Consider the following 14,927-nt stretch of genomic DNA (forward strand, 5'->3'; position numbering starts at 1 on the left):
CTGAACTTTGCTTTACCTCTGGGCACCGCTGTACTATTGATTATGTTATAAATATTTTTAATTTAGTGCTTTTTTTTTATTACATTGTGTGAACAGCGTGTGCAATGTCGATCTTGCCCACCTGCCATCTTGTTTGCCAAAGAGGATCAAAGAGGATCACAATGGAAATAAGCCTTCAGACTGTATCCTGTTTTTACCCTCGATAATATTTAACGTATGCAATGTTGTCTCCGACTGGAGCAGCCTACTACTTTTAATTATAAAATAAAATGTGAGTGGAGTTGAGCCGCTCTGGTGCTCCATGTCCTTTCCTGCTCTCTGCTAAAAACCGCTCCGTGCTCACAGGGGGGGGAAAAAGTCCCTCTCCAAATACGCTCCATTCATTAAAATCCCAATTTTAGAAGGCCAGCATCCAGAGTTGCCTCTTCACTGTTGATGTTGAGACTGGTGTTTTGCGGGTACTATTTAATGAAGCTGCCAGTTGAGGACTTGTGAGGCGTCTGTTTCTCAAACTAGACACTCTAATGTACTTGTCCTCTTGCTCAGTTGTGCACCGGGGCCTCCCTCTCCTCTTTCTATTCTGGTTAGAGAAAGTTTGTGCTGTTCTGTGAAGGGAGTAGTACACAGCGTTGCACGAGATCTTCAGTTTCTTTGCAATTTCTCACATGGAATAGCCTTCATTTCTCAGAACAAGAATAGACTGACGAGTTTCAGAAGAAAGTTTTTTGTTTCTGGCCATTTTGAGCCTGTAATTGAACCCACAAATGCTGATGCTGCAGATACTCAACTAGTCTAAAGAAGGCCAGTTTTATTGCTTCTTTAAATCAGCACAACAGTTTTCAGCTGTGTTAACATGATTGCAAAAGGGTTTTCTAAAGATCAATTAGCCTTTTAAAATGATAACCTTGGATTAGCTAACACAACGTGCCATTGGAACACAGGAGTGATGGTTGCTGATAATGCGTCGCTGTACGCCTATGTAGATATTCCATATTAACAATGTCTACACTTTATTTCTGATCAATCTGATGTTATTTAATGGACAATTTTTTTTTAGCTTTTTTTCAAAAACAAGGACATTTCTAAATGATCCCAATCTTTTGAACGGTAGTGTATATATAGTTAGTCCTTATGGTTTTTAGGCAAAATAACCCAATCAAAACAGTCACCCCCACAAAGCAGGACATGTCCTTTTCACACGCACGCGCACACACACACCTCTAGGCCCACGTTTTCCTGGGTCACCATCCCTCCCATCAATGCCTTTTGGTCCAGGATATCCAGGGTCTCCTCTTGCACCAGGAAAACCAAGCAGACCTATTGTACAACAGATAATCCACATTAAATGACCATATTACTCACAATATTTGATTACATTTTTGGTCCGTGATTCAAATGGAACCTGTCATAGTATTTTTTTGCACAGTGTCCTTGTGTATTTGCACTCTGACAACATCTGCCCACTGTACCGGTGAGCTGAGTATACCTCATAGTAGTAGTAGTAGCAGCTTTTTACACAAACTGCATAAATACTGCATTGTGGGTTTGATTGAATTGATCGCAGAGTCCCTTTGGTGCTCACCAAGCTTTCCAGGGTCCCCTGGGAGCCCATATAAGTCTGTGATAGGTGCTGGTCCAGAAGGGCCTGTGGTTCCTATGTCCCCCACAGGGCCTGGTACACCTCTATGGCCTTTATCCCCATCACGGCCATCCGACCCTGCCCAGAAACACACAGCATAATAATCCTTATACTGTATATCAGTATCATCATCATCATCATCACCTTTATCATCATTGTGTTTTACAGTATATATGGTACTTGTGAGTGTGCGTGTCTGTGTGTGCGCACGCCCATGTGTGTAAGGCGTGTCTGTACATATGTGTGACCTATGGGGCCGGGTTGTCCTCCAGATCCAGGGAATCCGTCAGAGCCCGATCCAGATCTTCCATCCAGCCCAGGATCACCTCGAGGACCTGTGGTAGGTAACATACACTGCATCAGCTACTGTAGTAGTAAAAAATGAATTACCTAGGTCCCTGTGAGGCATTAGACTAACTAAATGTAATGACACTGGAACACTCAATGTCTTTGCAGATTACATCTAATCAAACTTTATTTGTGATTGGTAACTGTTTGACACTAGATAATACTTCACAGGAGGGCTGTTTGATTTTTTTTTTTTTATGCTTTTTTGGGGTATGATACTTGTGCCTCTAACTTTGTCCCTCATCATTATTCACAATAAATGCATGATTATCCTTAATCATGGTAGCATCCATATTAATGTAGAAGCACTCAGAAACATATTCTATTCTTATTTACAATAAAAGTGATATACAATAAATGATTTACCATTCATTTCTATTCGCCACAACATAATCTGAAACAACCAAAACAAACTACAAATGAATCCAACAAGTTTGAAGAGTCACAAGCTTGATGTAATCATTGCGTGCTAGGAATACGGGACCAAAGACTAAACGTTTGACTGCTTTAATACACTGTAAGTGAATTTCACACCTTCAAATAGTGGTACTAGATACATAAAATGCTTTCATTTCTAAAAGGTAAAACAGATATATATGAAAATACCCTTAAATGAAAAGGTGACATTCTGTACTGTCGCCTCATACACAGAACAAAAATCTAAACGCAACACTGTTGGTCCCATGTTTCATGAGCCGAAATAAAAGATCCCAGAAATGTTCCATATGCACAAAAATATTATTTCTCTCCAATTTTGTTTACATCCCTGTTTGTGACCACTTCTCCTTTGCCAAGATAATCCACCTGACAGGTGTGGATTTTTCTAAAATGAACCTTTAACTAGGCAAGTCAGTTAAGAACAAATTCTTATTTACAACGACGGCCAACACCAGCCAAACCCAGACGACGCTGGGCCAATTGTGCACCGCCCTATGGGACTCCCAATCACGGCCGCATGTGATACAGCCTGAATTCGAACCAGGGTGTCTGTAGTTACGCCTCTAGCACTGAGATGCAGTGCCTTAGACCACTAAGCCACTCAGGAGCCCTTGTGCTGGGGACAACAAAGGGCCACTCAAAAACTAGCAGTTTTGCCACACAACACAATGCCACAGATTTCTCAAGTTTTGAGGGAGCACGCAATTGGCATGCTGACTGCAGGAATGTCCGCCAGAGCTGTTAAAATGTCATGTTTATTTCACTACCATAAACCGCCTCCAATGTAGTTTTAAAGAATTTGGCAGTACGTCAAACCGGCCTCACATCGGCAGAACACGTGTAACCACGCCAGCTCTCAGGACCACCTCAGGACTTTCAGTGGGCAAATGCTCACCTTCGATGGCCGCTGGCACACTGGAGAAGTGTGCTCTTCACGGATGAATCCCGGTTTCAACTGTACCGGGCAGATGGCAGACAGCGTGTATGGCATCGTGCGGGCGAGCGGTTGGCTGATGCCAACGTTGTGAACAGATTGCCCCATGGTGGTGGGGTTATGCATGGGCAGGCATAAGCTACGGACAATGAACACAATTGCATTTTATTGATGTCAATTAGAATGCACAGAGATAACGTGATGAGATCCTGAGGCCCATTGTCGTGCCGTTCATCTGCCGCCATCACCTCATGTTTCAGTATGATAATGCACAGCCCCATGTCGCAAGGATCTGTACACAATTCTTGGAAGCTGAACATTTCCCAGTTCTTCCCTGGCCTGCATCCTCACCAGACATGTCACCCATTGAGCATGTTTAGGATGCTGTATGACAGTGTGTTCCAGTTCCCACCAACATCCAGCAATTTTACACAGCCATTGAAGAGGAGTGGGACAACATTCCACAGGCCACAAATCAGCAGCCTGATCAACCCTATGCAAAGGAGATGTGCCGAGCTGTATGAGGCAAATGGTGATCACAACAGATACTGACTGGTTTTCTGATCCATGCCCCTACCTTTAAAAAAAAAGTATTTGTGAGCCAACAGATGCATATCTGTATTCCCAGTCATGTGAAATCCATAGACTAGGGCCCAATGAATTTATTTCAATTGACTGATTTCCTTACATGAACTGTAACTCAGTAAAGTCTTTGAAATTATTGCATGTTGCGTTTATATTTTTTGTTCAGTTTATAAAACATTTGATCTCAAAAGTTGGTACACCAGTTTTTACATTTTCAAAGCAGCGTTACTTTCCCATTACTTTCTAAAATTGCAGTGTATGATATACCATTTTGAAGCTCCGACTGTACTTTTATAAAGTGTAAAGAACAGTTTTTGTCAAAAATGACAATAAGCCTAGGATCCTGTAACCAGTCACATTTGTCCCCTAGGTGCATTTCCTATTAGGGCTATGGGGATGCATCAGACACATACAACAAACAGGGACAGACAATACATAGACAAGAACATTCTTTCGTTTGAGACCACTGTAACTTTGCTAATCCTTATAATAAGACAGTATAATATAAACGCTCATACATGCTTATAACATATATATATATATCTATATATAGCACATTATATCTGTTAGCTTTGAAGTGTTACCAATGTGTTGAATGTGTCCGTTCTGTTAATGTACCTGGTGTGCCTGTTAACCCATCTCTCCCTCTGCCTCCCTTCTGTCCATCTAGTCCCTGCACTCCGGGTCCGGAGACCCCAGGGGGCCCAGGGTCACCAGCCGGGCCTGAACGTCCAAAACCTGGAGCGCCAGGGGCCCCAAGCGCACCCGTCTGTCCATTGAAACCTGGGCGAGGGGAGGGACAGTGGTCGATTAGTGGATGAGAGCCAAACAATGTAATTTGTCAACGTATTGTGACGTGGAATCTACATGGAATAGACATTGGATTTTTTTTTTAAGTAATCAACGTAAACTGCTGTTTTGAGGGTGAAATGTCAACCACAGGATTGTCATCATGCTAACCAAATTTAAACATAGAAAAACCTTGAATAAAATATGTTGAATTTGTACCATTAAAACAATGTCAGATCTTCAACGTTATATCCACTTTAAAAATATATATATATATATATAGTCTGGGCACCCTTTGGTCTCCTATACAGGGTTTTAATCCAGTCTAGCCCTACTAAATTATGATATTTGTCATTGACTATATTACCAACGTTCTATTTTGAGAATGATTGTTGAGAGATCTCTACTTAAAAACTAAACAGATTTACTGTTGCTATTGAAGTCATTCCAAAGGGTAGCTTTAATAGAGCAAATTAAATGTAACCATACTTGATCACTCTTTTCATCAATGATGCTATTTAGCAATATAGTATTTGATGTTATATAGCATTTGCAGTCATAAACAGCTATTGTTTCAATTCAACCCAGAATTCAACTACAAATAGACAATACAATAGGACTAGGATGTCAAGCTCTGGTTGATTTCAAATGTAGTGATGTTGAATTTGTCATTCCCTGATCTGTTCCACCTATCTCGTTATTGTTATTGTCTCCACCCCCTCCAGGTGTTTTCTCCTATGTATTTATCCCTGTGTTTCCTGTCTCTCTGGGCCAGTTCGTCTTGTATGTTTTCAAGTCTACCAGCGTTTAACCTTGCTCCTGCTTTCTATTTCTCTTTGCTAGTCCTCCTGGTTTTGACCCTTGCCTGTTTTCTGGACTCTGTGCCCGCCTGCCTGACCACTCTGCCTGCCCCCGACCCTGAACCTGCCCTGAACCTGTACCTCTGCCTTCCTCTGGATTACCGACCTCTGCCTGCCTTGACCTGTCTTCTGCTTGTCCCTGTTGGAACATTACATATTGTTACTTTGACAGTCTGCATCTGGGTCTTACTTTGATTCCTGATAGAATTATGTTTGGTTGTCAATACAACCAGATATCAACATTTGAAGGAGTTGTTTCTTCTGCTTGGATAGTTTCATCTGTGCCACTGATTTAGTCTGGATTTAATTCCATTTTGTCTACAATGAATAAATTATGTTGGATACACGTCTCCCCCTCAACCAAAAATCTAAGTTAAAGAATAGGACTAAATACAATCAAACTTTTTAAAGTGCATTTAAAATTTGATTTGATCCTTTTTATAACATAGTTTTGGTTGAGATGGAAACGTGAATCCAACATATCAATTATTAATTTGTAGAGACACTGGAATTAATTAGTCAGCGGCACAGGTGGAACTATCCAAGCAGTAGATAAATCTCCGTTAAATAATTATATTTAGTTGCGTTTGTCAACCAAACACAATTCAATATTACTTTTATAGTATAGTGACCAGCCTAAAGTTAAGGCTATCTTACAAACAAACTAATGTAACATTAAACCTTAAAATGTGACCATGGATGTGTCACTCATTTTAAGGTCACTAACTATACATTTCTACTGAGGTAATCATATACAGCATGCATAGGTCATCGCAGGTCTGTGGAGATTGTTTTGGAAATTCAACACCATGTCTTGGAAATTACCACCAAGGACACTCGAAGTCAATCCTAAATGAATCATCCTTTATTATCAGCGCGCTGGAGAGGTTCCAACCAACTCAATGCACCATAGTACACATGTCAATCAGGAGCTCTGCTGGGGCAGTCCCAGCAGTTGTCTTATATACGGCTATACACAGACAAGTTATATTTACATGATTTAACATAATTAATTCATCATTACTGTTTTGTTTCATTCATGTGACTGACCAATACTGGTTCATAACATGTGACAGACCAATACCTCCCTAGGCTTCTTCTCTCTAAGCTGAGACCTTGACACTGAGATAGCTTTTGTTCTTAAAACAAAGGTCTGGGCGTACTGCCAAATTGCAGCTACTGATAGTGAGGATTTGTACAGTCAGTCACTTGCATGATCACAGAAAACGGTTAATAGAAAAGCACAGACATAAAAAATTCCTGCACAACATCTTCACACTTGCTGTAATAATCTGATCACTTGCACCATGTGCTTTTAATTGTCACGCCCTGACCTTAGAGATCCTTATTATTCTCTATGTTTGGTTAGGTCAGGGTGTGACTCGGGTGGGAAATTCTATGTTTTCTGTTTCTTTGTTTTTGGCCGAGTGTGGTTCCCAATCAGAGGCAGCTGTCTATCGTTGTCTCTGATTAGGGATCATACTTAGGCAGCCCTTTTTCCCACCATTAGGTTGTGGGATCTTGTTTTCTGTTTAGTGTCTGTGCCTGACATTACTGTTCGCTTTCGTTTTCTGTCGTTGTTATTTTGTTTTGGTGTAGTCAATAAAAAGACGATGTACGCCTACCACGCTGCACCTTGGTCCGGTCATTCTACAAATGAGAGCCGTTACATTAATGTAATCTCAACTGTAATCAAAGTCATTTGGTTCTGCTATTAGATTAAGCACAGCGATAACACAATCTGTCATATAAATAAAGAAAGTATCTGACAATGTATTCCCATTCGAACTTTCCTGGGCTTTTAAAATGGTTGAAATCGCAGTTTAAGACATTTGGGTGACAATTTACCCAAAAATCTGACATTGTTTCCCCATTGGAATTTGGTTGTGCTTTTAGATGTTTGAAAGCATAGTGATAACACATTGGAAATTCAACTATCTTTTGGCTGTCTTTTTGAGTGGGTGAATATAGATTGTAATCTGATTGATCAATGTCTCAACCAAACATTACCCAATTATCCATGTTGAAATGACATGGTGCTCCCAGTGATGAAAGAGAAGGAAGAGCGAAGAGAAAGGGAAGAAGCCACATAAGAATAATCAAGAATGAAGGAAACTGAGTGAGATGCCTTGAAGAAAGATGTATTTTCTGACATGGTGTGGGGACATTAGCAGGCTCCACGGGCTCACCTGGAGGTCCGGGTCTGCCTGCTGGTCCTGGCGGACCAGGTGGTCCGGTTGTGGCTCCTGTACAGTCAGTATGTGCGTAACCAGGTGGTCCTTGGGAACCTACCCCACCTTTACTTCCTACAAACAGACAAGGCCATAACTGCTTTGGAAGTACATGCACCAGTATGTAAATGCATCTGTGTGTATGCTGTTGAGTGTGGATGAATTCGTTCAGAGAGCTTTAGTGAAGTGTGTGATAGAAATGGAGTTAGCAAAATGTGGGTGTGTCCCACGTCTGTATCTGTGTGTGTGTGTCCCATGCCCATCCCGTGTCTGAGTCTGTCTGCCTGTCCTATCTCTGTGTCCATCCGTGTGTACAGTAAGTACCTTTGGGGCCTGGTGACCCATTGAGTCCTATTGGTCCTGGATTCCCTGGTCGTCCCAGTAGCCCTGGGTCTCCTGGAGGTCCCCGGGCCCCAACACCACCTTGGAAACCTTCAGGGCCGACTGGAGCTGGGGCCCCAAACCCAACATCACCCTGAAAGTAGATGGAAGGATGCATAATGGTTAGCGGGATGGATGGAACGACTGAGGGAATTTTGAAGGCTATATGGATGAAAGGATGGAATGGTGGGGGGATGGATGGATGGGTAATGACAGACATAGATCGACAGACAAACATGGCAGGTTCGGTGTTCAGTTGACCTTTGACCCTGGAACCCCAGGGATTCCCAGTGGGCCGGGTCGTCCAGGGTAGCCGCTTCCAGAGGTACCTGGGGGTCCCGGGTGCCCTTTGTCACCTAGGAGACAGACAGCAACACTAGTCCTACTAACAAATGCACACACACATACATTCACAAGTAACTGGATGTAAAATTTTGGAAAAAAATTGAATATAATACAATGTAAAATTTATATTTTAAAGAGATGTAGGCATGACTCACCTTTCGTTCCAGTGGGTCCTCGTCCTCCCAGGGTGGAGAATCCACCACTGTCTCCTTTCTCCCCCTGGTAACCATGTACTCCATGTAAACCAGCACTACCACGAGGACCTGTGTGGACAAACTCAACTCAATGATTATTTCCTATCATGTTTTGACCATAACGGTCTTTGTCAGGTGCTAATGGCAGTAAAGCTACTAAAAGCAAAACTTCAATTTGGGTCGGAGTGCAGTTTGGTGTTCAATTCTAGCCTGGAAGCAAAGATGATTTGCTCTGTTTAACCATTGTAACAAAGCATATCGGTTTGGAAATGCCACCAAGCTCAGCGTAGTATAGACCTCCAGCCACCTCTCTCATGCTGTGGTTAGGGCCCCATTTGGGTTGCTCACCTGGGGGGCCCTGTAACCCAGGCAGTCCCATCTGTCCTGGTGGGCCTGGGACTCCCTGGTAAGCCACTCTTTTGCTGGGCTCACCTTTCTGACCTGGTGGGGATCGAGGGGGGGAGAACATTGGGTCAGACCATCAGCATAAATAGGGGCAATTATCAGGACGACAGTCATCATAGACACACACACAATTAAAGAGTATAATATACGCAAAGGAGGCTCAAATGTGGTACAAGTGTATGTGTGTGTGTGAGCCATGGACTGTATATGAATGGTCAAAGTCATAGATCACGTGACACCATTCATTCCTATGTAAAGACTCAATAGCGCATTTGAAGCCAAGTAAGTCGATTTTAGTGACTAAGATGGCGTCTCATGGGGGAGATTTTCAAGACATAACATGCGTTTGAGCTACTCCAGGAAGTGACGTTGCAGGCTAGCTTTGTGTTTCCCCCTCATTGAGTATCTCAAGTTGGTCGACCTGGGTACTGCAAGCTGCTGCTATTAGCCACTAAATTATCCTGCAATTTTTAAAAAAATCAATTGAAGGACATACAGTTGAAGTCGGAAATTTACATACACCTTAGCCAAATACATTTAAACTCAGTTTTTCACAATTTCAAGCATTTCATCTTTGTAAAAATTCCCTGTCTTATGCCTGTTAGGATCACCACTTTATTTTTAAGAATGTGAAATGTCAGAATAATAGTAAAGAGAATGATTTATTTCAGATTTTATTTCTTTCATCACATTCCCAGTGAGTCAGAAGTTTACATACACTCAATTAGTATTTGGTAGCATTGCCTTTAAATTGTTTAACTTGGGTGAAACGTTTCGGGTAGCCTTCCACAATCTTCCCACAATAAGTTGGGTGAATTTTGGCCAATTCCACCTGACAGAGCTGGTGTAACCGAGTCAGGTTTGTAGGCTTCCTTGCTCGCACAAGATTTTTCAGTTCTGCCCACAGATTTTCTATGGGATTGAGGTCAGGGCTGTGTGATGGCCACTCCAATACCTTGACTTTGTTGTCCTTAAGCCATTTTGCTACAACTTTGGAAGTATGCTTGGGGTCATTGTCCATTTGGAAGACCCATTTGCGACCAAGCTTTAACTTCCTGCCTGATGTCTTGAGATGTTGCTTCAATATATACATCATTTTTTAGAGAAGTTCACCAGTCCATCATGCAGCAAAGCACCCAAACAGTTCTATTTTTTTTTCTTCAGACCACAGGACATTTCTCCAAAAGTATGATCTTTGTCCCCATGTGCAGTTGCAAACCGTAGTCTGGATTTTTTATGGCGGGTTTGGAGTGTGGCTTCTTCCTTGCTGAGCGGCCTTTCAGGTTATGTCGATATAGGACTCGTTTTATTGCGGATATAGACACTTTTGTACCTGTTTCCACAAGCATCTTCACAAAGTCCTTTGCTGTTGATCTGGGACTGATTTGCACTTTTCGCACCAAAGTACGTTCATCTCGAGGAGACAGAACGCGTCTCCTTCCTGAGTGGTATGACGGCTGCGTGGTCCCATGGTGTTTATACTTGCGTACTATTGTTTGTACAGATGAACGTGGTACCTACAGGCATTTGGAAATTGCTCCCAAGGATGAACCAGACTTGTGGTCTTGGCTGATTTCTTTTGATTTTCCCATGATGAGTTTGAAGGTAGGCCTTGAAATACATCCACAGGTACACCTCCAATTGACTCAAATTATGTCAATTATAAGCTTCTAAAGCCATGATATAATTTTCTGGAATTTTCCAATCCGTTCAAAGGCAGTCAACTTAGTGTATGTAAACTTCTGACCCACTGTAATAGTGATACAGTGAATTATAAGTGAAATAATCTGTCTGTAAACAATTGTTGAAAAAATGACTTGTGTCATGCACAAAGTAGATGTCCCAACCGACTTGCCAAAACTATCGTTTGTTACAAGAAATTTGCGGAGTGGTTGAAAAACGAGTTTTAATGACTCCAACCTAAGTGTATGTAAACTTCTGACTTCAACTGTACATCTGGTGTAACAGAAGTAATTATTGGTTCCATGATTGTCTTCAAATTTGTTGTTTATTTACACAAATATTGCCCAAGAACATTGCAATTTTCACATTGACTATAGGGGAGGATTCTGCTTTCGAAAAACAACAGCTTGCAGTACCTCGGTCTGCCGGCTTCAATGAGAGGTGGTGTGCGCATGCAAGTATGTGTTTTGCTTTACCTGGGTAGCCAGCTATGCCAGGTAGACCTGGTACCCCACTATTGCCTTTGTATCCTGGGTGGCCAAGAGGTCCTATGCCTACTGGACCTGGAGACCCATCTGGTCCTTGGTATCCCTGTGGTCCGGGAGGGCCTGGGACACCAACATCTCCCTTCAGGCCCGGCGGCCCATAGTACTGGCAGAGAGGACAGACCATAACCTCAGTCCGTCATCAAACATCAGTTCTTCACAAAACATTAGTTACTGCTTCACAGTAACAAATGTTGAACATTCATAAAATGTCATTTCCATGTAAAAGGACCCATTAGCACCAAAATGTAAAGTTAATTGGAAAATGTCAAATTGGGCGTCAAATGAAAGCTAAGAGACTATATTTTGGGGAAATTAAGGCATCGATACATTTTTCAACCATATTCCCCCGAAAAAAATCTGGCATTAGCAAAGGCTTTGATTTCAAGTCAAACTGATGGAAACTACCAGAAAAAGTCTTAAACGGTATTGGAAATCCACCAAAACACAATAATGTTGAAGTAAAGACCCCTGCTAACTAATATCAACATTTATATTTAGTTTGAGAAATTATTTGATACTGATACTGTAGTTAACTAAGGGACGGCAGGTAGCCTAGTGGTTAGAGTGTTGGGCCAGAAACAGAAAGGTTGCTAGATCAAATCCTTGAGCTGACAAGGTGAAAGTATGTCGTTCTACCACTGAACAAGTCAGTAAACCCACTGTTCCTAGGACGTCATTGTAAATAATAATATTTTTTCTCAACTGACTTGTCTAGTTAAAAAAATAAATAAATCTAAAATATATAATATGGCTCTGGCAGAAAATAACAAAACTTGTTAGCAAGCATTCAGCAACGTACACAGCTGGCAGTTGCATAGTAACGGTGTCACCGGCCTGAATCTATTCTCTTTATAAAGAATATATATATATATATATATATATATATATTATAATCCAGGCACCCTCCACTCTTAGTGTGCGGAAATACACCGCATAGTCTGCAACACTGAGGGAGTCCTACCGAAGCTGGAGTAACTTCCGTGCAGCCTCTCTCCCGAACACCTTAGCTTCGGAAAAATGTTCACCTCCGCCACGAATACCTCCAGACTGAGGCAGACGGTGGATTGTTGCTCCCACACCACCGTGACCCAGGCGAGTGCGCTCCCGGTCACCAGCGTAATAATGTACGCCATCTTCAAGCGGTCCGAGGGGAACAAAGACTGCTGCAGCGTGAAAACGAGGGAGCACTGGGAGAGAAAGGCCCGGCAGGTTCTGGAATCTCCATCGTAGTGCTCCGGGGGAGGTAAGTGAGGTTCCCGGGAAACCGGGGTGATGGCGCTGCTACGAGCCGGGTTACTGAGGGGCTGGGAGGTTACCGTCGTGGTAGGCTGCCTAGTAGCCAACCCACGGAATTGCTCCCGCAAAGTGTCCAATGCTAGGACGTGACATTCGGCCACATCCTGGAACCTTTCCATCAGACCACGAATCATGTCCTCGTGTCTACGAATGAGGGCTCCTTGGAGGAGATGGCGTTGCAGAGCTGGTCCAAGTCTGCTGGGTCAGTCATGGCCAGTTCGTACTATCAGGTTTCAGGTAAGATCCAAGTGCAGACTGTGTTGAAGTAACAAGACAGGAATGTCAGTGTCCTGCCATGGCCAACGAAGAGCCAGGATCTCAATCCCATTGAGCACGTCTGGGACCTGTTGGATCGGAGGGTGAGGCCTAGGGCCATTCCCCCCAGAAATGTCCGGGAACTTGCAGGTGTCTTGGTGGAAGAGTGGGGTAACATCTCACAGCAAGAACTGGCAAATCTGGTGCAGTCCATGAGGAGGAGATGGACTGTAGTACTTAATGCAGCTGGTGGCCACAACAGATACTGACTGTTCATTTTGATTTTGACACCCCCTTTATTCAGGGACACATTATTCAATTTCTGTTAGTCACAAGTCTGTGAAACTTGTTCAGTTTATGTCTCAGTTGTTGAATCTTGTTATGTTCATAAAAATATTCACACATGTTAAGTTTGCTGAAAATTAACACAGTTGACAGTGAGAGGACGTTTCGTTTTTTGCTGAGTTTATATAAGAACCAGGTTTGTCGGTGAGGTTAAACTCTCTGCAACACACTTTAGAGTGTGCGGTCGACCAGCTTCATCATTTAAACAATTAATCAATATTAAATAAAGATGATTGTTTGAAGAAATGAGAAAGTCTCTCTCACTTGATTGGAATATTCCACGACACGAGAAGTCTTCAACTTCAAAACTTTTCTCCATAGCATAACTAGCTTTGCTTACCTCTCCATTGCCCTTTTTCCCCACATGAAACCACACCACCAAACCACACTCCCAAGATAACTTACGTTTGGCTTCAGTCATGTCCACTAGCATGCTAAAATATCAAGGCCAAATCAGTAAGCTCAGCCCCCCTTTAAAGGGACAGTTTACTTAAAAATGCATTAAAATCATTGCTCTGCATTTCAGAAGAAAGTAGCTATTGAAAATCCTCACCGGATCACCCTTGGGGCCTCGTTGGCCCTTGAATCCAGGGAAGCCAGGGTTCCCGTGATTGCCGTCCTGCCCCGATCTGCCAGCTAGTCCTGGGGATCCTTTCTCTCCCTTTATCCCGTGGTGGTTGTGGGAACCTGGATTTCCCTTCATCCCCGGGGGCCCTGGAACACCTGAGGGGCCGTGGGGACCCTGTAAGACAGACAGGAGTTGTCATGGATATGGTAACCCAGAAACCTTCAATAAATTATTGCAGCAATACCATAGATACAGTATCCTAGCAACACCATGGATGCGGTATACCAGCAGCACCATGGATACAGTACCCAAGCAACACCAATGATATGGTATCCTACCAACAACATGGATACAAGATCTGAACCAGTGGTTTTCAACCGGTGGTGTGCCTTGAGGAGCTCAGGTGTGCTGCAAAACATTTCCTCATCTTGATCATTTTTTGGAACACTTAGAAAAGTGACCTGTGGAATGCACATGGCATTTTGAATTGGGAGAACCAGTGCCGCTCAGATAATAAATTGAACGGCACATGGTTACATCTGTATCGTGCGCTCAGGCTGTTACATTTGTATCATTTGAGGGGCGCGCATCACGAGAAAAGTCACTTGTATCATTTTTTTCTGCTTGTGAGAAACATTACCACAGATTTGCTATAGAAACAAACAGAGTATTTGGCTTTGTGTCCATGGTTGCACCTTTACAACGCATACAACCGCTGGTCTCTAGCTCAAACCTTTCAAAACTGAAGACTTATTTTACTGGAGCTTTTTTTCTTTCTGGCGAGGATTGCGGGACGCTCTTAAAAGGGGTACACAAAAATGAATAATGCAAACTATATTTCAAATAAACCCTATTTCATCTATTAAAAATGTTTTGTCACAGAAAATAGATGATTTGCAGTATGGATCCGATGAGATGGCGGTCAATAGATACATTTATGGGGAAATTTAACAGTTCAAAAAAGTTTGGGAACCACCGATCTCAGCAACACTAAAAAGGAAGAGGTGTCACTATGGAAATAATACAACTGCAAAACCCCAGGCAGCGTCACAGTGACATTGCAAGGTAAAATAAAATAGCATT

At 42.5% G+C, this 14,927-nt stretch overlaps 1 protein-coding gene across 2 annotated transcripts in view; it reads right to left on the minus strand.

Moving 5' to 3' along the window:
- Positions 1 to 14,927, minus strand: part of LOC139551119 (collagen alpha-3(IV) chain-like) — a 69,015-nt gene that overhangs the window by 9,802 nt on the left and 44,286 nt on the right. For both annotated transcript variants that reach the window (XM_071362523.1, XM_071362522.1), the window contains exons 25-35: positions 13,830 to 14,018; positions 11,309 to 11,483; positions 9,093 to 9,185; positions 8,706 to 8,813; positions 8,467 to 8,561; positions 8,149 to 8,299; positions 7,783 to 7,899; positions 4,563 to 4,727; positions 1,888 to 1,974; positions 1,583 to 1,717; positions 1,219 to 1,317 (exon numbers count right to left, since the gene is read on the minus strand). In XM_071362523.1, coding sequence (XP_071218624.1) covers positions 1,219 to 1,317; positions 1,583 to 1,717; positions 1,888 to 1,974; positions 4,563 to 4,727; positions 7,783 to 7,899; positions 8,149 to 8,299; positions 8,467 to 8,561; positions 8,706 to 8,813; positions 9,093 to 9,185; positions 11,309 to 11,483; positions 13,830 to 14,018 — 1,414 coding nt within the window. The remainder of the gene's footprint in view (positions 1 to 1,218; positions 1,318 to 1,582; positions 1,718 to 1,887; positions 1,975 to 4,562; positions 4,728 to 7,782; positions 7,900 to 8,148; positions 8,300 to 8,466; positions 8,562 to 8,705; positions 8,814 to 9,092; positions 9,186 to 11,308; positions 11,484 to 13,829; positions 14,019 to 14,927) is intronic.

The sequence above is a fragment of the Salvelinus alpinus genome, chromosome 23, assembly GCF_045679555.1.
Source record: "Salvelinus alpinus chromosome 23, SLU_Salpinus.1, whole genome shotgun sequence".
Taxonomy (NCBI): domain Eukaryota; kingdom Metazoa; phylum Chordata; class Actinopteri; order Salmoniformes; family Salmonidae; genus Salvelinus; species Salvelinus alpinus.